Consider the following 24057-nt stretch of genomic DNA (forward strand, 5'->3'; position numbering starts at 1 on the left):
AACACATTTTAAAATTAATAGTTCAAGTAAAAATGTAAATTATTAAAGGGTCAATGTATTACCTGAACATGCGCTATATATATACCCCAATCAGCAATGCTAACATTTTTATATTGTTATAATAATATTTCATAATAATGATCATTTATGCCATATGAAGTCAAAGGATTGGAACCTGACCCACATGATGTGGTGTGATTTTCTGACTTCATTGTGAAATCATGATGTAAATGGTCTGTATGTGTACAGTGCTTTTCTAGCCTTGATGACCACTCAAAGCTTAACAGTCCACTTTTTGCCATTCACCCATTCACACAAACATTAATGCAGTGCATGAAGTTATATAGAACAAATAAGCCCTCATACTATTTAGTTTTTTCTGACAGTAGCCGACCCAAACAGCTTAGAAAGAAAGGCCTGAGATGCCGCTGGTGCATATAATTGTAAAGCAGTTGTTAAAACGTGGGGTAAACCCTTTGTAAAGGTTTCAGCAGAAGTGGTCGGATTTAACTGTAGGCTACACTCAATCAAACTGAACCATGTCAAGTTTAAAACTCAGCTGTTATCTTGTCACAGGAAGAAGATGAAAGTAAAGTTTAGAAAATAAGTAGCCGTTATTCTCAGACTGTCTGGAGAGTTACAGTAGGTTGTGTTGGGTGAATATGTGGAAGTGTCCATTTTCTTGCCAGTGCCTTTCTTCAAAAGGTACAGTAGGTAAGACATTTTACATCTTGAGTAATTGCTTAATTATTTGTATTAATAATGTCATCACATTATCTGGGTAATCTGCTTTTACCTTCTATTTATGAGCCTATGTTCCATAGAGTGCCTAGAGAGGACAGTGATAGATTTAAGACCTAGATCTCGAGACATTTAATAACAGATGGATGTATTTAGGGATTGTCATAATCCTCCATAGACACATCCAGCCATTATTAGTTTCTATTCCAGGCAGCATGGCAGAGGAATGTGGTCTGTACATGTCACTGACTGAACAATCATGTGCAACATGTGTTTGTTTTCTTCTTGGGAACCTGTGAAAATAAGCACTTATGCGTGTGGGCTCGTGTGGTTATCCATTCAGAAGTGTAATGAGAGAGCTTGACATTTTATTAGCAAATAACAGGATCAGCCTGCAGTGAGCCTCGCCGCTAATCCACCAGTAATCATGGTTGAATGGTTTTCTGCATATTGTCTGATATCCCTGAGGGGCTGCAAGTGTAAGAAACATCTGTATAGATTTTTGGCCACATGACGCTTGTAATGGAGATGATAAAAATAGACAGAAGTGAGCAGAGGGGGGGATTAAACCATAACAACAGCATATCAAATCATCCTTTGGCGATTTTGCTTCAGCACAAGCCAGTGCTCATGTAAACCAAGAGCACGCACTAGTTGCACTGGTGCATGCACATGTACTCACACACAGTATATTCTCTGTGTGTAACATTGGTGACAATGCGATGCGGCTGGAGGCGACAAGCCCCTGATCGGACAAAATCTAAAGCTTCACAGATAACGTGAAAATGTCTATTTTTCAAGAGTTCTAATGTCAACTCAACACTGCCTTGTATTTGATGTGTGACAAAATGAGATTGTGTTCCCAAAAAAGCTTCAGCATTGAGGGAAAAGACTTTGGGTTGACAGTTATTAATTGAAAATGAACGACGGTCTCCCACAATTAAAGGCCAGACGCTAAAAAAACTGGGTAAAAACTCAAGGGGCTGTGAATTTGTAAAATTAGTATAATTTACATTTTCATAGCATTATTTCCATTCATACAATAGATTCTAGTCATACTTACCATTCTGCTGCACTACTTTAATTCACATTTCAAGTTGTTTTGACACATTTATCTCATTATTCACTGTTGAGCAACCATGAACGTTAACTTTCTACACACGTTTCACATTTAAACGACACCAGGGAAGGGAGGGATTACTCCCTCTGATCCACTGCAAGGTAAAACATTCGTGCACAAAATGCTACATTTGATTGACAGAAGATTAACACTGACTGAAAAATAGAGTTGCCACCAATGCGGTTGAATGTCTCAGTCAATCATTCAAGGTGCAGAAAAAAAGGTCACAACCTCCCCCTTCTGTCGCTGAGTTATAGTGCATATATGCAGAATTTTTGCATATCATTGAGATGTCGTGAGGCAGCACAGTCGTTAGCACTGTCGCCTCACAGCAGGACAGTACCCCAGGGCCTTTCTGTATAGAGTCTGCATGTTCTCCCTACGCCTGCATGGGTTTCTGCAAGTTCTCCAGTTCCCTCTCACAGTCTATGGGTGTGAATGTGGTTTGTGAACGGTCGACTGTCTCGATGTGACAGACTGGCCACCTGTCAATTGGGATTGGCTCCATTGTTGGGTCTGTGGTAATGCTGAGTTTGGTGAAGCTTGACTCATTACACAGAACCCCTAACCAGAGAATCAGTTGTCTTTGATGTTGCCTAAACATGCCCGTTGTCATGAACCTGCCCATTCACGGGATTGACAGTGTCACTTACATTGATGAGTCCCAGCTCCTGCAGCTGCCTTTTTATTTAGTTTATAAATATATTGAATCTAGAACCGGTCCAAATCGCACCAAATTTGACACTGCACTTTCCTTCACAATACACATATCCTCGAGATATAATAATAATAATTGTAATAATAATAATAATAATAAAGTAGTGTTCAAATTAAATGAATAAATATCGAGCTATGTCACATGAAAACTTCAACACATAAAACCAGTAATATAGTCAAATAAAAGGTGAAAAGAAAACAATAAAAACAGTAAAAACACGACATCACATGAAAGAAAGTCTATAAAAATGGGTTTTAAGAAGTGATTGCAAAGAAGTCACTGACTGTGCAAGCCTTATCTCCTCAGGTAGGCCGTTCCAAAGCCGGGGGGCACTGAGCACGGTCACCTTTAGATTTCAACCTCGACTTTGGAACAGCCAGCAGGGCTCCACCTGAGGATCTATTGACCCCTTATGCAGTCACATAAGGGTTCAATAATTCTACGATGTAGCTTGGGGCCAGACCCCAGTGCTTTAAAAGTGATCAGTAAAATCTTAAAATCAATTCTAAAACGGACAGGGAGCCAATGGAGAGAAGCAGGGATCAGGTTGATGTGATGTTGCCTGTTAAGACCAGTGAGAAGCCGAGCTGCTGCGGTGTTGGTTTAATAGAATTAGTGTTGTGGAAATGTAAGTAACTAAGGAGGAAGTGTTGAGACACTGAACAGCATCAACAAACTAAGATGGCCCAGAAAACTCTGACCTGATCAAGAGACTTGTTTGCCTCGGACAAAAATATGATAATATACTTGCAACTTGGCGACCTCTTCTGATCCTCAGAACTCTCCACTAGACAATGCTTCAAAAGGCTTATAAATTAGATTTTTATATATTCACTTTAGTAGGTGTGTGTCTCGCCCCCAGAGACCTATTTGATTAATATCTCAATATGCAATCAGTGATCCAAAGACTCTAGTTAGGAGATCAATATAATTCAAATCAGCCCTGTCCCTACGCAGCAGTTTACGATGCAATTCAATACAGTGTGTTCCAACAGCCCGGACACTGGCACTGTAACCTGACTTATATTATCATCCTGAAACTATTAGAATAAATAAATCGTAATACCATTTCGTCTACTTAGGAAAAAAACTACTTTTTCTAAGAGCAGGACAGCTGGAAAATTGAAAGTCTATTAAGGGCAGGAATATGACTCAGTCTCTGTTGTCTGCATGGGAGTGCAGGTTCAGTGTGACCCCAACTTCATGTTGCCTATTTGGATCGGTACCAAACAGGCAAAGTCTGACCACAGTTTTCAGATGAGCTGGACTGTGAATACAGTGACAGGACGTTCACGTTAATTCCTCTCCAAAATAAAGATGATCTGTTGTCCTTTTGTCATGTATTTATCAGACCAGTACCACAGAGTTATCAGTGTAATCCATGATTAAAAGGTCTTACAGTACACGCTACTGGTGTGATGTCATTTTATTGTTATCATAACTGTTTATGAGACAGTCACTCCCTGCCGTAACTCACTGTGTCTCATACTGAAATTATACGAGGGCCTGAAAGGAAGAAAAGGTCATACTTGTAGTGTGTGTTGGCCCCTCACAGATAAGTGGGTTAAAGTTTTCTTACCTGCTTCTGCATTTTCACCGTCATCTTCATCCTCATCCTCTGTGAGAGCTGGATCCTCCACACACACCCGATTCATCACAATACACTCGGCCACATCCGTCTAAGACCAACACAGCAAGATTAGAGTTACAGATTACAATAAATGTTCTTTCTATTGTCTATCTAAAGTAACTATGAGGCTACTATAAAATTTGTATTTCTAATATCCATATGTTTGTCACACTAATATTATTAGCTTATATAAACAAGAGTCATCAGTAGATCATATATCACCCACAGCAACTACACAACCTAAAAGGGCAGATCATTTGGTGCCATCACATTTACCTCAAGTCATATTTTCCTGATAAATAACATTAGCTTATTTAAAAAACACAAACAAATCATAAAAGGTACACATCAAAACACTTAACGTTTCAACCGAATTAACAAAGTTGTAAGTTTCATGGAAAATTCCAAATGGTTTTTGAGTTCTGCTGCAGAAATGAAATGATCAGAGACAGACATGCTGTTCACTATATTCCCCTGTATGTTATATTAATATTATTAGATGTCAGGGATAGAAGAGAGAAGCTGCAGGATAGTGAATATTTGTGGGGGATATGCTGGGGATAGAAAACATTAACAACAACTCCGTTCCATGCAGCTAAACTAGTTCCCGGGACCTGTTATTGTGACTTCTGATTGTCTTAATGTCCAAAATGAAAAAGTTATATTTTCTATAATCTGAAAATAGCACACTTTTGTTTCAAACCACAGCACTCCATACAGACTGCTGCTCTATTCAGGCAAGAGGTGACAAGATCAGAAATATCATTTGATTTTCTGGTTGGGTCTCGGATACTATACTGCTCTATATTATCTTTAAAATGTCCATTCACTTAGCCCTTAGCTTCTTCTTTAGTCAGTGTTGGTGTGTAAGCTCTCAGCGTTTACACAGGGAACCTGATGGTAAATGCAGACAGTGCTTTGTCAGCTGCTTACCTTTAAAGATTCCAGCTGCACCACCTGACATTTCTGAAGCAGCTCCACAAACAGGTAGATGAGCAAGCCCTACAAAACAAAGGATAGACAATACATGTGTTGCCATTTCATGCAATAACGTTGGATGTATACTGGTGCATTTACAATTCAGTAACTATATCTCAGTCAGCCTTTCTTCCTCTCTCAGGTAAATTTCACCTTGAGAACACAGAGTTCTCTCTGCAATTTCTCCAATCAGCTTTTTCACAAATACACGTTTATGACAAAAGACCAGACTGGCGAAGTAACGGCTTTGCGATGGATGGGAAGAGACATCATCATTCATTTATAGAGGCAGGCTATCAGTGAGGGACATTATTCAAGTGATAACAGGAAAACAAGTGAGTGCCGTAACTTAAAGGCAAAGACAATCCCTTAAACAGTCCTGATGTAAAACATCTGTTTCATTACACCGGGCGAGATCTCACGTCACAGACTGGCTTCAAATAGAGGACATAAGGATAAATGGCAATGTGCCTTTAAAGCTGCAACATAACTTTCTCTGACATAATCTCCTATTCACATCCCATCCTGTGGGAAGACTGAGTGTGTTCTGTGCCTTTACACCAAAGAGAAGAAATTGAACATGAGTATCCATTATTCTTAGTGACAAACTGGATAATTTGAATCTTTATCGAGTTTTTGTATTCACTGATGTGCTGTTTGAGAGTGTTTATTGTTTTGCCAATGTTTATCACACGAACATTCAAGCAGACGTGACATGTATAAAAGATCTTCATCTTGTTTGAAGCCGTAGTTTAGCTTGACCGACTGGTCGCTACATGCGCGCAAACTGTGAAATCAACACAACACCTTTAATTTTTCCTTTTATACTTCCGCTTGAGGTAAAATATCAGGAGACAGTCTCTCTCCAGCTGTTGCCTCTGAGAAAAATACAACACCACCACTGGAAAAAGGCAAAGAGGAAGAAACTCAATAGTTTCCGGAATAATGCTTCAAAACAGTCAATGAGGTAATCTACATCGTGTTTTAAGCCTAAAAGTTCGACGGAAGTGGCTAAGCTAGCAGACGTTAGCACGTCCGACGGTCCATGAACGCACCTTGTCGGGAGATATCAGAGGACACACGTTTCGGGTCGAATATGAATGTCGGGGCTTCTGGACACTTGGATGACACCACAGGAGCAGTATGGAGGCATGTGATGTTTTTCTGTTGTTTTATTACGTTTGAAGAAGGATTCACTATTGACTTCAATTGTATTGGATTCAGCTCTAAAGAAAGTGTACCCCTGAGACTCCAGAAGTGTTTTGTGGACTCATACGCTTCACCCTCCCCTCCATCGGCATAGTGTTGAGTAGATAATGAGTGAATTTTCATTTCTGGGTGAACTATCCCTTTAAGGCCATGTATTACTCACCTGGACAAAAAAGCCAATAAGAAAGGAGACAAGGAAAGGCACCAGTCCGGCGTGGGCTATCGTTACTGGAAGACCTAAAAATTTAAAACAACGTAGACACATACAGAAATATAAAGATTTAAAGACATGCGCTAGACCAATGTGTGACTTTTTCTAAGCATGTATACCTGCCTGTCTATCACCATCTCTGCTCGCCTTTCTCTCACAGACACTCCTTTCCGCTCGGGCTCAAACTTACCATAAAATTTAATGGATAGTGCTGATTTCAATATGAGATTTAAGTGATTGAACAAGTATTAACTTGGAAGGGCTCCACCTTTGTGGAACTACATGAAGACCCTGCTGAAAACAAAGTAGTTAAATGTTATGTCCCGTGTAATTTCCACCTCTACAAAAATCTCCCTGGTGTTAACTACACTTCATAAAACCACAGTTAAATTTGCTCTGCCAATGAAAGCCAAGACATGGACAGAGCTTTAATTGTGTTCCGAATGAAATGATATTGCAAAAAATTGTCTTGTAAAAAATACAAATATAGCTCACAATTTATTTTCTCCAATTGGGTTAAACGAGTCAACCTTGAACTATACACATCTAAGTATATAATTGCAATTCAGTACAGTAACCTTTAAAAAGAGAACTGTGTAACTTCAGGTTTTCTGGAGACTGTGAGAAAGATGTTAATTCAACAGTAAATGTTCAGGGCGTGGTGTGATCCCAAGAGTGTGTTCCCCCAAAACCATAAATCCAGTTTCATTAAAGTTCCCTTCATTATGTAAATTATTGCAGTCACTGTTAGTAAACATCTAACTGATCATCCCATGTGTGTAGACGACATTCACATGGTCATTAAATGCATGTTCCCAAAATTCAGAGGTTTTTTAAGGATGTCAAATCAAAATGTTTTTTTTAGTGTAAAAAAAAAAGTGTAATTTCCCCAGGCCTACTGTAAAGTTTGTGTTGTGCAACAAACTCCCCAAATCCACCATAGGTGAAAGTATGTGTGTGAGTGTGAACTGTCAGTTTTGAGCAGTAACAGTGTCAGTTCTCCGTCCATATTAAAAAAGATACAAGTAAGTACTCACCTAAGATTCCAGTTCCTAATATTGTTGCAATGGTCAAGAAATCTAGAAAGAAAAACAGAGCTATGTTATAACAATCAACATGTTCAAAAAAATTAAGATAAACTACAAACACACAAACCACCAAGAATAATCCAAGAAAATATTTCTCAGCATGTCCAATATAAGGTATTTCTGCTCAGAGGCTCTTTTTAAGATGATACATGTTTACTTCAACCATGTAATCATTGACTGGGGTGTGCACAATAAGTCAAAAGTGTGTAATTCTCAAGGCTTTGCTATCAAGCCCCGAGTAAAGTCTCAACTCCAGACAGGAAAGTCCTGAGACGAAACAAACGAGTCCCAAGTCAGGGCGTAAACATTTCACTTCACCACCTGATTTGTCTGTATGCTGGTGTGAGACAACTAATCATGGGACACTCATTTCACTATTATACTTTATTTGAATTATTACATTTTTGACAATGTGTGACAGAGCTGTTTAGTTTGGCGATTTTAAGGCTCGAGTCGGGATTACCAAAGCTATTGATTGACTAATTCCATTTCCAGGTCAGGGACAGTTCAGCAAAGCTGATGTAAGCAGGACTGCAGTGGAATAATCTAGTGTATTGAAAAATAAAAAATAAAACACGAACCAACAGGCAGCACAACCTCAAATAACTTCAGCACCATCCGTGATATCTCTGCTGAGCTTCCACTGTAACCCGTCCTCTTCTACTGCTCCATCTGCTTTTTTTTCAATTTACTCACAGTTGTAGAACGAAACACATTTCACAAAACTGCACACATCATCTGCGAGATCATTCATTCTCACGCAACCGGCTTCCTCACTACCTGCTCTGAGATTCACCCGCTCTGCTCCGCCTCGCCTGCCTTCACTTTCCTCCCCTTCGGCTGCAGATTTCAGCATAAACAGACGTATCAAGAGGCAAGATGTTGTTACCATCTGCCATACACAGGCACATCATTACCACTAAGTCCACTGACATGATGTTACATAAACCACATACTCCTCTCTGTGCTGCAGATGGTAATCTTGTACCATTGTTATCAGTGTATGAATGTTGGACGCTGGGGCTCTTACACCTCTAAGGTGTTTTCATGTTTCATGTCTAACAAACTTGGGGAAGCAAGTTCATCCTCAGGAATTGATCTGACTGAGAGACGTTATTATGCCTTGTCTGCACGACTGCAGATATTTTTTGGGATAGATAACTTAGATTCTATACAACTTTTGTTTTACAATATGGCTATATCCATACGAGAACACAAAAATAACTACCAAGTAGGGCTGCATGATATATCAGAAATCTCTCGTCATCGTGATATCAACGTGCGCGATAGACGTATTGCAAAAGATGGCAAAAACATCACAGTCAGAAGAAGAGATTAAGAAGAGAATGGAGAGAAAACAGAGGAGCGAGGCGGCTCCGTCAAATCACGCTCCGCCTCCTCCAACTTAACTCTACTGTTTGTCCCGGATAAGATTCATCAATATGAGCGGTTGATTATAATATAAAAGAATTGTGTAGCCTATTTATGATCCCAGAACCTGAGGGTAAAGTAACAGCGCACAGACAAAAACAGACGCTGCTGTCTGTGTGTGTGTGTGTGTGTGTGTGTGTGTGTGTGTGTGTGTGTGTGTGTGTGTGTGTGTGTGTGTGTGTGTGTGTGTGTGTGTCAGTAGCCAGGGACTGTTACGTTTATTTATCGCAAGTCATATTGTCATCGTGATATTAAACATTATCGCATGTTTTCCTAATATCGTGCAGCCCTACTACCAAGGTTCAAACAAGCATGCCCGGCCAGTAGGTTGAGATAAATTCATATCAACGATTACTTAAAGGGGACATAGCAAGCAAATTCCACTTTGTTAGTGCTTCTACACGTTAATGTGGGTATCTGGCATGTCTACCAACCCAAAACTCTGGGAAAAACAACTCGCCGCTTTGTTATGGTTCCTCTAAGTCAGAAACGTCATGCTTGAGCGACCCGATTGAGCTTCCGGTATTGTGTCGTAACAAGCACTGAAGTCTTAATGGTCTTGTTGCGTGAGTGGAACAGCCACAGCAGCAGTGTGGAAGACTGCAGTGTTCAGCACTACTGTACGCGGGTTACAGTAGTTACGCGGTTACAGTAGTTACGTTCATGCAGAGTATATATAAGGTCAGCGTTCTGCTTTTCGCTTGTTGTTGTACTTGAATGTGGGTTCGGGGTAAATGATGGTCTTCATAGCCCCCACCCTCTTTGGGAGGATAATCCAAAAAGCCAATGCTTGAGGACGATCAAACTGAAAAAAATTAAGTGGAAATATAAATCCTTGCTTGAACACTGATTGAAAAAATTACTAGAAACATATACTAATTAGAAAGACCAAATACAAATACAGTGATAACTTTAAAAAACAATATGTCTGGTGATATTCTTTTTTGTTCTCCTGCTGCTGCACCAGCTGGGAAACTACCTCTGATGTTCCGATGACAAAACCTTTCCTTAATTGGCTTAAGGTTTAGCTGATGCATGACGTGTGGTACATTTATATTCTAAGAACTTCAGATCCATTATCTCCAACTGTTATCTCTCCCAAAGGAGATATCATTTATTTGATGTCTTCCTTCTGGCATTTCTTTTTTTTTCTTTTTTACATACTATAGCTTTCATTTCCAGGAGGAAAGCTGTGAAAATAGTTTAGTTCAGGCATTAGAAGTAATATTCTTTCTTTTTTCTTTTCACTTTCTAGACAGTATGGTGGCCCTACTTTTTTTTATTGTAATCTCAAGTTTATGGTCCTCAAAAAGAGTTATTCCAGCACCCTTGATGGTTTTATAAGACATTACCTCTAATTTCATGTTAATCGATCAATAAAATATTCATACAGCCCATATTCACAAATGACCATTTGTCCCAAATGTGTCAAAAGACTCTTCAACTTCTGTGTCTATAGGTTCTACAACACAGCCTGACACACTGGAGGTTACACCACAGAACAGCTGTGCAGACTTTGAGTAATAAGAACAACAACCTGCTGCAGCGACACAGGTTTGCTGATTTTCACCAAATGTTTTGGAATGGTAAAATAGAATTTAATGAAAAATATTTTTTTTTAAGTTGATGCTGAGCAGGCACAGAATATTTAAGAATCGCAGGCAGTATAATATAGGAGGAACATGTCAGGAGCAAACACAAGTGCAACACAACAACAAGTGAACAGACAAAGTGACACAGTGGCTGCATCCAAAATCACTCACTGATCACTATATAGTACCTTTGCCATATTGTAATGCTGTCCAAATGTTACATGATGTAGGGCACTAATCTTATCCCACAATGCATTGTGAAAAGTATTGCACAACCAATAGTCACTAACTGAGCAGTATACATCATCATGCATTGCCCTTGTGGCGTCTCTTCCGCCTCTCTGGCAATTCTGCTCCTTATTCTTTCCAAAAAAAGCTGAATTATCGTGAGGATAAAGACAGACAGGTTTCTAACTGCCGTCATTTTCACAGAACGGTCTGTGTTAGCATACATCCCTAATAGTTCCGAAGTCGTGGTTCATTTATATTTTTGAAGTCAAGTGTTCTAACAAAAAGACTGATGAGACTTGGCACAACCTGGACACAACTTATCAGTGGAGCAAGTGTGAAAGAAAGAAGCGAACCTGCCAACAACATATAAAACAGGGGAGGCAAGAGTCTAACACAGCAGTATAAAGCCGTTTTCAAACACAAACTCCAGAGAATGTCTGCACAATTAGGCGCAGGCTTTCTCCAGAATTTGCCTTTCCTGCATGAACAACGCAGCGAGAGATTCTCTGTTCAGACCCGCTGACAACAACACAGAAATCTCTGGAGTGTTGAGAGGCAGGACACAACGTATTAATTCCGCTGCAGAGATCAAGTGTTTTGTTTACAGCAGAGCAACGTCCCTAACTGACGTCGGCCCTTATCATCAAAATTTCTCATGACATCTTTGTCAGTGTTTTCTATGCTCATACTGAGATATTTGTATTCTTCAGGCAAGCTAACCACGGACCAAAGACCCTCCAGTTCCTGCTTCTAAACCCTCTGCAGACCGATCCAAAAACAAAAAGGCCAGCCACTCAAACTGCTCCCTTTAATCCAACTTATGAGGCTCACGCAGAGAGGACAGCTATGCTTGAGTCCCTGTTGCACCCAGATCTAGAGAAGTGAAGGAGGCTGAGGGAGAGAGGGAGGAGAACTTTGAAAATAAAATACTAACCACCAGAGGGCAAATATCTGAGTCTCAACCAAATTACCAAAGGGCACGAAAGAATTATATAAGACAAACGCTCAAATGCTTGAAAAAATATGTTGAGCCCAAATAAACAATCACAAAACGTATATTTGCACCACATTTGATCATTCTCTCTGGGTATTCAGCATTTTAGCATTTCTTTTTTCAAGGACAGTGGTTGGTTATTCACAGTCTAAACCAATATGACTACACCTGTGGAGACCACAGTGTCTCTGAGATCCCCGCTGACTTGGCCTGATTTTATCCTCCCAGTTTCCATGAGCTGCTACGTGGAGGCAGAGCAGGAGTCTTGATGATTGAGAGGCCCTAGCATGCAAACTAAAAGGCCTTAGATCTCTCAAATACTACAATGTAATCTTTCACATTTTATTAAAAGTGCCATAAAAATCACGCTGTGGTATGATTACCATTACCTTACAAAAAAGTGAACAAGGATTGGGAAAAAAATTGTGGGCTTTGTGCTTTAAATGTTGCTGTAAATCCCATCACTGACACATGCAAAGCGTCCTCGGGTCTCTTGAAAGGCGCTATTTAAATTCAAGTTATTATTATCATCACCCCGGCCTCATTCTCTACATCCCAATTGTGCTGATCCTATCAAATACACAAAAAAAAACAAGCAGACACTGCAGAGCTGATCCTCTGAACACTGTCCATCTGCCTGCAGAACTTGGAAAAGCCCACATGCATGTTTTATCACAACACATGGAACATTCACCTTGTGATTGAGTTTCTCCCTTGCTGTTAGGTACCCTATAATCCTTATATCCCTATTTGGCTTCAACAGCTGAGGCAACAGCAGGTAGACGGAGTCACCAAAGATGTGCACAGTGTCTGCAACAAGGGATCAAGGGTCTTCCTACAGAGCATGGTTAATGCTGTCAGGCAAAAAGCTCAGTCAGTGTGGGACACCCTGGTGTCCCACTCAAAGGGACTGGATAGAATTTTCTCCATTCCAGATAAGAGATGCAGTTCTCAAAGTGGAGTTTTCCAATAGCTATGTAGCGTCTATCCACAGAGCAAAGAGTTCTGGGGAAAACAGGTCTTCGAAAGAGATCTCCGACCTTTTGTAGGGCATCCCAACAGCTGACGTTGTGTTAAGTGGGGCAGAAAACCCATGAAAATGTTTCATTAATGTGGATTTGATTATTTAAACACTATAGGCCTCCTGGTTGGCCACAGACAGGTCAGGACAGTTTGTCTATTGGATTTTGCTATGCTGTGAGTTTTGATACATCGGACCAAGGGTGGTTATAACATACGGGGTAGTAAAGATGAGAGAGAGGGTTATTAATAACATGGGAACATTTTTATGGTTATATAACCTCCACATGCCATACACACCTCCCCTCATCTTTTAGAAAGCCTGAAATGAGCACTAAACTCTGACAGACTGTAGAGGGAGACGACATCCTGCACAAATCAAACTATTTTAGGAAAAATACTGAAGAAGGGGAAACACAAACTTGACTTGGCTCTTGAAAAGAATAGTAAATCACACATGTACTGGTAATATCAACTTGATGTAGTGCATGTAGTTTCTGTAGTGGCAAAGTTGCTCTGAACTAGGGTTGCAAAGGGGCGGACATTTTTCGGTAAATTTTCGAAAACTTTCCGGAAACTTTCAATGGGAAGTTAAGCTTGGGAAATTTGAACATTTTGACACTTTTTTTGCAAAGGTTAGACTATAACTTGGAACTTAAATGTAGTTGAAAACAAGACTAGGCAAGCCTAGCTCAGCTGGACCCTGGATGCAGCTAGTTGCCAAAAACCTAAACCTATGACTCTCTGTTGTTTTTTAATGTCTTTGTCATTACCTAGCATATTGATTACTTGTTACACTGAAGTCATGTTCATTTTAATACCAAGTTTATTTGTATACAGTAGGCTAACTTTTTACAGCAGAGAGAGTAGGATGTATGTATGTCCACACAAAAGTACATCATTACCATGCATCAGGACCATGAAATTGAAGCATGAAAGACATTCAGAATCAACTATTAAACACATTCAGTTCGTTGTGTTAGCTGCAAAATAGTTCAGCTGTAGGTATACTAAATTAGACGATAATTCTTGTTCTGTGTTCTTTGTGTTTACTATGGCCAAATATTAAAAAACAAATGAAAAAGGATGGAAAAAAGAAAAGAAAGAAAGTAACTAATTGCTGGCTCAGGTCTTTTCATGGGATTTGATGGCAAAACAAACAATGGTAATTACCAGTGTTTTTCACCTCTAATTGTAATTGTATACATATTTTTTTTACAATCAATCTACATGTAATACCCTATAATGACATGAGAACTGTTTTTTTTTCTTCATTTTTTAAAAATGTCCTCATAATTCCAAAACTAAAGTCTCTGATTTAAAAAGTATTCAGACCCTTGATGCATTACTTTGTAGAAGCCCCTTTGGCAGCAATTATAGCTTCAAGTCTTAGTGGTTAAGTCCTTGCAAGCTTTGCACCTGGATTTGGACAGTTTATCTCATTATTCCTCGCAGATCCTTTCAAACTCTGTCAGATTGGAAGTGAAATGTCTGTGTCCTGCCATTTTCAGTTCTCTGTGGCTTTTAAGTCCGGGCTTTGTTCGGGTCACTCAGGGACAGGATGCTCCCCATGCATAGTGTTTGGTGTTCTGCTCAAATCATTTTAAGGCCAATTCATTCTTCTAAGTTGAAGCTACGCCGTATGTACGCACATGGCCTACGCACGGGGCCGAGCATTCATTGTTGTGCGTCTGTGTGTGTGAGTCACGCTGCAATCCCACCGCCGAAAAGCTGGTAGTGGTAGAGTTCCTATGATGGTGATGAATGTCTTCCGGTTTCTGGTCCGCTTATTTACAACTTCTCTGGTTACTTCAGAAAAATGGCGAGTGTGAGTGAGCCTATAGATTTTGGAGAGCAATTGCATTTTCTTAAAGAACTGCAACGAAGAAAAGAAAGACGTCGTCCGTGTTCGTTCCTTCAACTCAATTAAAAAATGGCACCGAGTCTGACGGAAATGCGACGCTACCAAGCCGACCAATCACAGCTCGTGTGGTCTGCATCTCCTCGATGCTTGGTTACATTTTTCGGGAGGCGCACGTAAGGTCTGCAAAAAGCCATCCAATACTTTCTGAAGCCGCTGAATGTTAGTGGTAAAAGGTCTGCATGTACTCCTCTAGTCCTATACTGACAAGTCAAAACATTCATCCAGCGCTTTTCTATCACACATCATTCACACACTGTCTAGAGACTTGTGCAAGGATGCTTCTATATGTGGACTGAAGGAACCAGGGATCAAACCACCGGCCTTCTGGTTAGTGGACGACACACTCAATCTCCTGAGCCACTAGGACACTCACTAAGAGAGTTGAACTAAAAAAAATAAAGAGACTCACTTTGATCCAAAACATTCATGGTTATGCTCCATATTTTCATCGTACAATCATCTACTGTGCGACAGCTGTGAGACCATTTGCTGTGATGACAACTAGAGCCATCAACCCTCTGACATCACACATTGATGGTTGTATTGACGAGGCGGGTCACTTTCACGCCACATTCAAATCCATCACTTGCACTCCACAGACCTCGCATCATCACTAGAAATAAGCTGTCATTTCAAATCAGGGTGATCATTTGTCACTCTCATATCAATCCTCCTCTGTGTTCTTCCACCAACCCTCTAAAGATGGCTGCGGGACATATGGCATCAGTAATTAGAAATGTCATTATAATCTTTTTCATATTGTCTGTGTTCTCATGGCTGCCAGGGCATGTAATATAATGACTCAATAACTTGTGTCACAGAGACAGAATTAGAACAATGAGAATGCAACATGGAAAAAGTGACCTCAAAACACATTGAATGTCAAAAAGCTGGTACTATTAAGAATTTTCGATGCCACAGCAAGGTTCACATCCCAACCTACTGCTGCACAGGTTGCCACAAAACATGGAAGGCTGTGTCTCCCCACCGGTTTCTTGTTGTAATCTTTCAGTGAGAAGTTTTGCGAAAGGCGAGTTACACTTCAAGCAGAAATGCCAAATAACCTCTGCTTCCATCTATCTACTAATTACATTAATCTCTTTCTGTGGCTCACATATCTTGAGGACCGTCCATCTTATTGGTTTCACACTATTGTTAAGGGCCCAAGGAAGAGCGTTGTTTAATTTGGTGCGAACTTAACATGCGATACATTCAATATTGATTCAACTTTGCATAAACAGACGACCAGCGCTCTGTGGAAGCAGCGGCCGGGACTCATCAACGTAGGTGACATTGTAGATCACAACAACGGCATGAACGGATTCTCCGCACAGTTCAGGGTTCGGCATACCTGTGAACAGGTGAACAGCTCTATGTGCAGCAGCAGTGGTGCAGCTTCAGCGTTCTGTGGACTGAGTCCTGCAGCGACTCTCTACAAGTGACTCTGCTTCTCTGATGTTTTCTTATCACTCACACTTAGAACTGATCTTTATAAAAACCTGCTGAATTCATATTTATGTTCCTGGATGAACGGGGCGTCACTTCTTCTGCAACAATGAAGTTAAAACACTGCGTTATGTCATAATCTGCCGAAAGAACTTCTGTCTGCAGGAGTGTGCGTGTGTGTGTGTGTGTTTGTGTGTGTGTGTGTCTGCTCGTCTCTGTCCCTGTTCATACACAAACGGATAATCACATTTATCTAGTTTTTAAATCGATGATGTCGGATCATGTCTCCGGATCGTTCCGCTCACTTTAACCCTGATGTCCTAACTGTGCGTCACGTCTCGTGTTGTCTAGGAGGTTTAAATGTGTCTCATAAACAATGACCATGGTGGGAACAAATTCATCAATTATGTTCTGTCACTGAATCGATGCATCCAAGAATCAGAAATGTCCACACCTCTATGCAGGAGCCCAAACATTAGCACGTGTGCTGCTGCCCCTCCTCCGACACTCTCTGCTGTGTGCAACCTAACTTGGTTTGGCGCGTCTGTCAAAACATGGATAGAATGAGTTAAATCAATGTTGTATCGATCATTTCATATATTTCTATCGAGGAAAAGTTATATTGCAATAATTACTTTATCGTTTTATCGCCCAGCCCAAGTAGTAGGATGTTTTTAGTTCAGCATTACTTTTGAATTTGCTGGGCCTTTTTCTGGCAATTAAAGATGCAACTCATGTAATCATCATATCGTATATCATGTAATTTTAATCATGATGATATCATGTATTTCAGCAACACACTTCTCACAGGAGATTGTACCTGCTCACCAAAGTAACATAGAGCAAGAACAGATGGTCAGGGTGAAGAGTGGAGACAAAAGCTGCACCATTCTCCCTTTTTAAAGTTAGTGAAGCAGAAAACTATTTTTGAAGCTGCTAAATTTAGGTACAAAAAAGTTGCATGGCTTCCCTTTAAGACGTCACCCTGGGCAATGTGATTGACATTTCACCTGGTGCTTCATATTAGAAAGGAAAATCAATCAATAAACTGCATAGTGCACAAAGCATGGGAAGAATTAATGAGATTAATTTGTATAGCCCTGGGGTTCCTAAGCAGCGTAACAGAACAGACACAAGCAAGAATTAGCAGAAGCTGTGTCACACACACTTTAGCTATTCATACCGCGCCCCTGCACTACACTTCAGTGACTGCTTATAGCCTACAGTAAAAAGTAGAGCTACATGGTAACTGGTTTATCATGACCCATGACTTGGACCTGACCTCAACTTTGATTGTCAAGAACAGTGGATTTCACCTTATCTTGAGATTAAACCATTAAACTGTATGACCACAATCACTTTCCTTCTAGTATCAGCATTCATTCATAATTGCAGTTATTCCAGAATACTCTGGTTAACTATTCAAGAAAAGAAATGAGGAGCAGGAAGAGATCACTGAGGAGCCAAGAGCAAAGGTATTCAAGTGATATGTGGGTCAGATTGATAAAAACAACCAACATATATTTTTTCTCTGAATCATCAGTCAAAAACTACTTGGTTAGGCTGAGGAACAGATCATGGTTTGAGTTAGAATAAATACTTCCTCGAGGTTGGTCCTTTAACTTTCATCACCATGTTATAATAGTAAACACACATTTAATGTTGTGGAAGCATCATGGATAAAAGAAACAATGCTCATTTTTAGATTTGCACAAGAAACAAACAGTCTCCCGTGTGGAAGTCCTACTTTGTCGACCCATCCACCTCCATGTCTTCCTACAGTCGACTCAATCCCTCTTTATACCACATAACCTATGCTCTGGACATAAAAGCCGCTAAAGGTTGCCTAACAATAAAACAGAACTATGGGTCGTAATGTGATGCTAGTACATATGACCTATGGCCTCATTCTTTATAGGAGGACAGTTTTTATCATGTATTTATAATGTCCTCTACTGTCTACCCACTGACCAGCTTCACTGGTATAGACCTGCTTTAATCATTCACGTTTACATGATTTACATCACTTATCAACATGTCAATCATCTACTCTACGGACCTCCTGGCTGTATTTACTGAAATATTCTATATATCGCTATTTCATAAAAGTAACACCTCAACAAAACATAAGTATTTTGGATAAAGTTATAGAAACAATAAAAGCAGTGGAAGCTAATTGTTAAGAACATTTATCAGACTATTTGAACAAATGGCCCCACTAAACTTTAATAAAACCAGACAATTCAATGCAGCCATTATCCTTCTAACAAAGTAAAAACAAGCTCTTACTTCAACACAATGTCATTATTTTCTAAACATGACACATTATAGGAATCCCAGACACAGTATACACAATATAAAAAGTTTCAATCTGAAGTAGGGTTAAGCACTGCTGCTCTTGAATGTATGACGGATTTAATGATAAATCCAAATCCTGATCTGAAGTTAGTGTTTGGTGAGGAAGGAACAGCTCATTTAGCTCGACTGCATTGAAACTTGTGGAACATTAGAAAAGTGGACAATTCAACACAACTAGTATTCTGCTAACAAGGCAGAAACAAGCACTTACTCTAACAAAATGTCATCATTTTCTAGGAAGTAGGTAATTGAACTTAGTGTTTGGTGAGGTAGGACAGCTCATTTATCTCTAATGCATTGTAGGAAAATTTGTATTTATTTATACTTGTTTATTTATTTATTTACAAGAAGAATTTGCGCGTGCTCCGTGTGTGTTTGTCACGTGGGTCCAGCGCCTCTTCAATAACACGTTAAATGGAGGTGCTGTTCTTTAATGACGTGACGGGTGACGTGTATCATGTTCATTCGTCCCGTGGTGACGGAACGATTGTTGGTGAAAGTGTCGAGGCGGCGACGTGTGTCGTTGTGTTTTCTGACCGGGACCGAGTCGCCTGCTGCTGCGGGCTGCTGCTGCTGCTGCTGCGTGTGGCCGTCGTGTTGGTGTGTGGGTACTCACAGCACTGCAGGTAAACAAGGCGCAGCCTCCACTGCCTATCCTGCTGCTTCCGCCTGATTTGGATGGACACAGTGCTGAGGCTGCTGTCGGGGACGGGGCGGGGGCTTGTGTGGGTTCTTATCTCCTCTGCGACGGTCGCCATCATTTTCATCCCCCCGTGTTTCCCACCACCCTCTCTCTCTCTCTCTCTCTCTCTCTCACTCTCTCTCTTTCCTCTCTCTCCTCTCTCCTTCCGCCCTTCTCTGTGGACGCGTGAACGCGCACGGTCCTCCGGATGCTGCACGTTCCCGGTGATGCTCTGAGGTTGAGCTTGAACACAATAAACAAAGATGGATAAATAAATGAACTCGAGCTGGGATTAATAAATCCAGCGCAGACGGACCGTGGTCTCCACAGCTGCGCATCTTACAGCAGGCGGCTCTGCGCAAAACGTCACCGAGTCCCTGAGTGAACCCAGGAGGAGCCAGTGCTCCAGCCTGAACCGTAAAGCTAATGGTTAATACACAGATGTACAGCAGATCCGCTCTGTCTTAAAAAACACAAAATTTAATAGCATCTGAAATAAACATGAAGTGTAATGGGCCCACAGCTCCACATAAACAGCGTTGGAACTGAAAGGAGAAACCACAGTGATGAGGCCTGGAAAGAGGCCACATCTCGTTTTAATAAAAAAGAGGAAAATGGGTTTTATACTGATATAATAAATCCATTTTATTTATATACTCAGTTATACAGCTTAAAATCTATGCTGCATCATATCATCCTATACTGACATACCTTTTCCAATTATTACTCCATACTGAAGTATTCCATTTTAAAACAAAACTTCTCACAACCTGTGTTATCTTCTGCCATGAAATATGTGTATCTCATATCAAACACATAAAACCTTTTTCTCTTCTAACATGAGAAAAGAGTGCAGAAAAAAACCTCAGACATGTGATATTAAGAATGTTTTTTTTCTCCCATGGTAGTGGGTATGCTTCAAGTGATTTATTTTTACTTACTTTCTTTTTGATGTAGTTCCCTATTTATTTCAACTTAGATCAATTGCACTTATTCATTTTCACATCACTCTACTTCTTGCTTTCTATTATTTGCTATATCTGGGCAGTGGCCCAGATCTCCTTCTCCTGTGGTGCAAAGTCGGTAAGCACATTTACTCAAGCACCATAATTATGAATATTTTTGAGGTACCTGTACATTTTGTCTTTCCATTTCATGCCACTTCATATTTCTACTTCACAAAACTTCAAATACAGATGTTGAACTTTTCGATCCACTGTTAAAAAGACAAGGTTTCTAAGCTTTTGCAAAATATATCCTAAACAACTAATAATATATTATTATAAATTAACTTAAAAAAGGTTTTATTATTTTATAAGTCCCACTTTTATCAGCAACATTGCAGTGATAATGCAGTAATGTAATATCTAAGATGCTGAAACAGGACATTCTGCATAATGGGTACTTTAATATTTTGTTGCCTACTTAAAGTATATTTTTGATGTATTCTAAACTCTGCTTGTGGTCAGACATGATGTATGTATGCATGTAGTACAGCATGTCTACATTACTGCAGTAACAGTGACACGGAAAATACGACTTTGGGCTGGTATTAATTTGCAGAAGTGTTTGATGGGATGTTAAAAATGTATAAAAAAACACTTTGCTGTGTTAATGCTCAAAATCTTCTTTATTGCATTAAAAGTTCAACACGACTTGAAAAGAGGGCAAAAATCCATGCCAGTAAAAATCCCTGCATGTGCCACTTATGTTATTATGACATGCACAATGAAACCAGGCTATTGAATCATCAGAAGATTCATCTACATATTGAAGCTTATTCAACACTTACATTAAAAAAATTCCCACAGGTTTTCACAAAAACCTCAAACAATAACAAGACATATTTTTATCTTTTTTTTTTTTTTTTGGAAAAGCACAGTACAGAAAACAAACAACATAGTTCAGCGTCAGCAGTTTCTCTGCAAATGCACCGGCTTAGGGAGTTCATTTGAATCAGTAACATCACAGAGAAAATTCAAAATTTTGTGCAAATTCCACAGTAGTTTGTAGTATCATCAAATTTTATAAAAAATTATTGCATATCATTCAATTTTCAAATAAATACTGTACATAGTTCGCGAGACCTCTGGTGTAGGCTCTGGTTGTGCAATCATGCAGTTTGTATTGCAGATCATCGCATTTATGCAATATTAGTTTACCGACATTAACAATGTGAATGCTTGTACCCTCTAATTTACCGTAAATGTACCAGTTGAAAACAGATAATCAAAGTAGGATTGTTATTTTTGTCTTTTTAAACAAAAAAGGTAGAGAACCACTTTGTATCAAACAGTGTGAGCATGAAGTCCAAGCACAATGATGAGTAGTAGTGAAATTCACCATAAATGTGTCACCATGCAATTCTACAACAAACAGATGCATAAGATTCATGCTGTGTTGCAGCACTTACTGTACTGTATAGTGTAACACATCAGGCCAACTGTAATCAGAATCAAAACCAGTATCTGTGTGTCATAGGGTAACTGTTGTGTGAGCGATATCAACTGTGCCTCAGGATGGTTGATTTCAAACTGGTGATTTGGGACTTTACTGACAGGATGTTAGTTACGTGTCACCTACAGGAATGTTTGATGCTGCCCGTCTGTGCTTATTATGGTTTGTTAACTTTGTGCCACGGTGACAGTATCAGTGTATACTCATCAGTGTCTCACCATTGGACAAGACACAACATACATTGATTTTACACTCTGAAATAGGGAATGTACCATTTTTAAATGATGTGTTCAAGGTGGTGGTGAACCATCAATCACTTCCTTGGTCCTTCCCAGTAAATTGTGACTGTAGACTTTGTAGTCCACTGCTTAAATTCCATGCAAGTCTGGTATTTTTCCCTTTTTCAAAACAACAAGGCAACAGCTTTTGATTCAAAGCACCTCAGACCTTAGATTGATTGGATTTCGAGAATAGTAACAATAAAACACAGTACTGTTCCAGTATTGTCTTGACACTGTTGACTAGCAATTCCAAGCAGGCGAGTTTAGCACAGCAGTTTCTTATGAAAATAACAGCCAGTACAAGAGACACATTGAGACTGACTCTAAAGCAAAATGTCTTTTTTCAATATGCATGCAGTCTGTGTGTATTTACCACATGCACCAAAGGAAACATTGGAGCTAGCTAACAATACACTGGATACCTTTCTATTATTTAACACAGTGGTGGGTAGTTGATCAATCTGCTCAAATGTATGAAACTCTTTTGGTATTCCATTTCACATGGTAATTTAAAGCATATGTTTTACTGATAAAAGGCACAATATTTAAAGCAATGAGAATTTATGATTTTGATCCCTGAAAAGTTTTTGTTTCTCTCAATCAGTATTGCAAGTCTGCTTATTTACAAACTGGACATTCGAATACAAATAATCGATACACCTTACAAAATTTTGTGTATCAAATTGTCGCTACAAATTGAGATGTAATTTAAAAAAACTATTCTAAGACTAAAAATAAGCTTATTTGACTACATCATTATGACTGTGGAAGCACTAAACACTGGAATCGACTGATTATCTGTGCAAGTAAGACTTGTAGACAGTGCTGTTGGAATATTTCCAGATCCTAAATCACAATTCAGATTTATTCTTAAATTACAAGCTGCAAAAAGATCACGCCCTCCCACCCCCCATCATGCTATAAAACTCTATCACATTCAAACTATTACAAATAAGCTAAGGTATGAAATTGTTTGAAGTTGTTTTTTATGGCATTTATTTAGTCTCAAAGTGCGCGCACATAATAAGTATGCCACACTTTTAATAGGAGGGCACAGAACAGTATACGCAAGCGCAAAACCATACTCACTAGCGCATAGGGAAGGGGAGGGCAAATCGTACTCCCCTCAGCCCTGCGCCTCCATAACTGCAGAGTAGGAATCCTTGTGCATTCGTATCATATGCACGGGCGTGGTTTTTAACGTGCGTGCAGTTTGAGACAAAATAAACTCCATCGTTTTTCTCTGAAACACTATTCTAGCAAATATCATGCCTAACTACAAAAAATCTGGAGCCCAGAGTATTTTGTACACAAATGTTGAATCACATGGCTCCTTGTAAAGGAGCTGCTGATGTCTGCTTTGTAGTTTTGTTTGGATCAGCTGAGTGACTTGGTTACAACTTTGACAACCATAAACCAACATTCACTCTTCCTCACTATATTGTTCATTATTTTTTCCAATGATGCTGATTTATTATTATTGCTCCGGTCTCTATTTAGGCTTGTGCAGGCTATTAAAGCAGCACATCAGCCTCAGACTCCTAAATCTGTTGTCATAAGCAGCACAAACAGCCACTGAATGACAGAGATCAATGGGTGGGGGCATCACTAATGGAGAGAATGTACGGAAAATTAAGAGAAGGAGGAGGTGGAGAGATGACACTCAACTCTGCCACTTAAAACATGAAGTGTAGCACAGACACTGAGAAAGTAGAAAAGACGTCCACACACACAGAGCAAGTGCGTAATGGCTGTAAATGCATCCAGTTGGAATCTGTGTATAATGGCTGCAGTCTGCTGTTTATCCTCTCTTAGTCATACTAAAGAATTCTGAGTGTTTTCATCACATCCACTCTGTGAGATTGTTGTGAATGATGGAAGACTGTTTCTGAAGAGAGACAATTGCATTTTTGGTACATTTAATATAGTAGAATTGTCTCATTCTG

General features: G+C 39.7%; 1 protein-coding gene across 1 annotated transcript in view; it reads right to left on the bottom strand.

The window, feature by feature from the left end:
* The window catches only part of si:ch211-51h4.2, a 91987-nt gene extending 72296 nt beyond the window's left edge, over positions 1-19691 (bottom strand). Inside the window, exons 1-5 of the mRNA XM_047342836.1 lie at positions 19308-19691; positions 7645-7686; positions 6560-6633; positions 5143-5211; positions 4159-4258 (exon numbers count right to left, since the gene is read on the bottom strand). Coding sequence (XP_047198792.1) covers positions 4159-4258; positions 5143-5211; positions 6560-6633; positions 7645-7686; positions 19308-19458 — 436 coding nt within the window. The 5' untranslated portion in view covers positions 19459-19691. The remainder of the gene's footprint in view (positions 1-4158; positions 4259-5142; positions 5212-6559; positions 6634-7644; positions 7687-19307) is intronic.
* Positions 19692-24057: the final 4366 nt, after the last annotated feature.

This window comes from Hippoglossus stenolepis, chromosome 14, assembly GCF_022539355.2.
Source record: "Hippoglossus stenolepis isolate QCI-W04-F060 chromosome 14, HSTE1.2, whole genome shotgun sequence".
In the NCBI taxonomy this organism is placed as follows: domain Eukaryota; kingdom Metazoa; phylum Chordata; class Actinopteri; order Pleuronectiformes; family Pleuronectidae; genus Hippoglossus; species Hippoglossus stenolepis.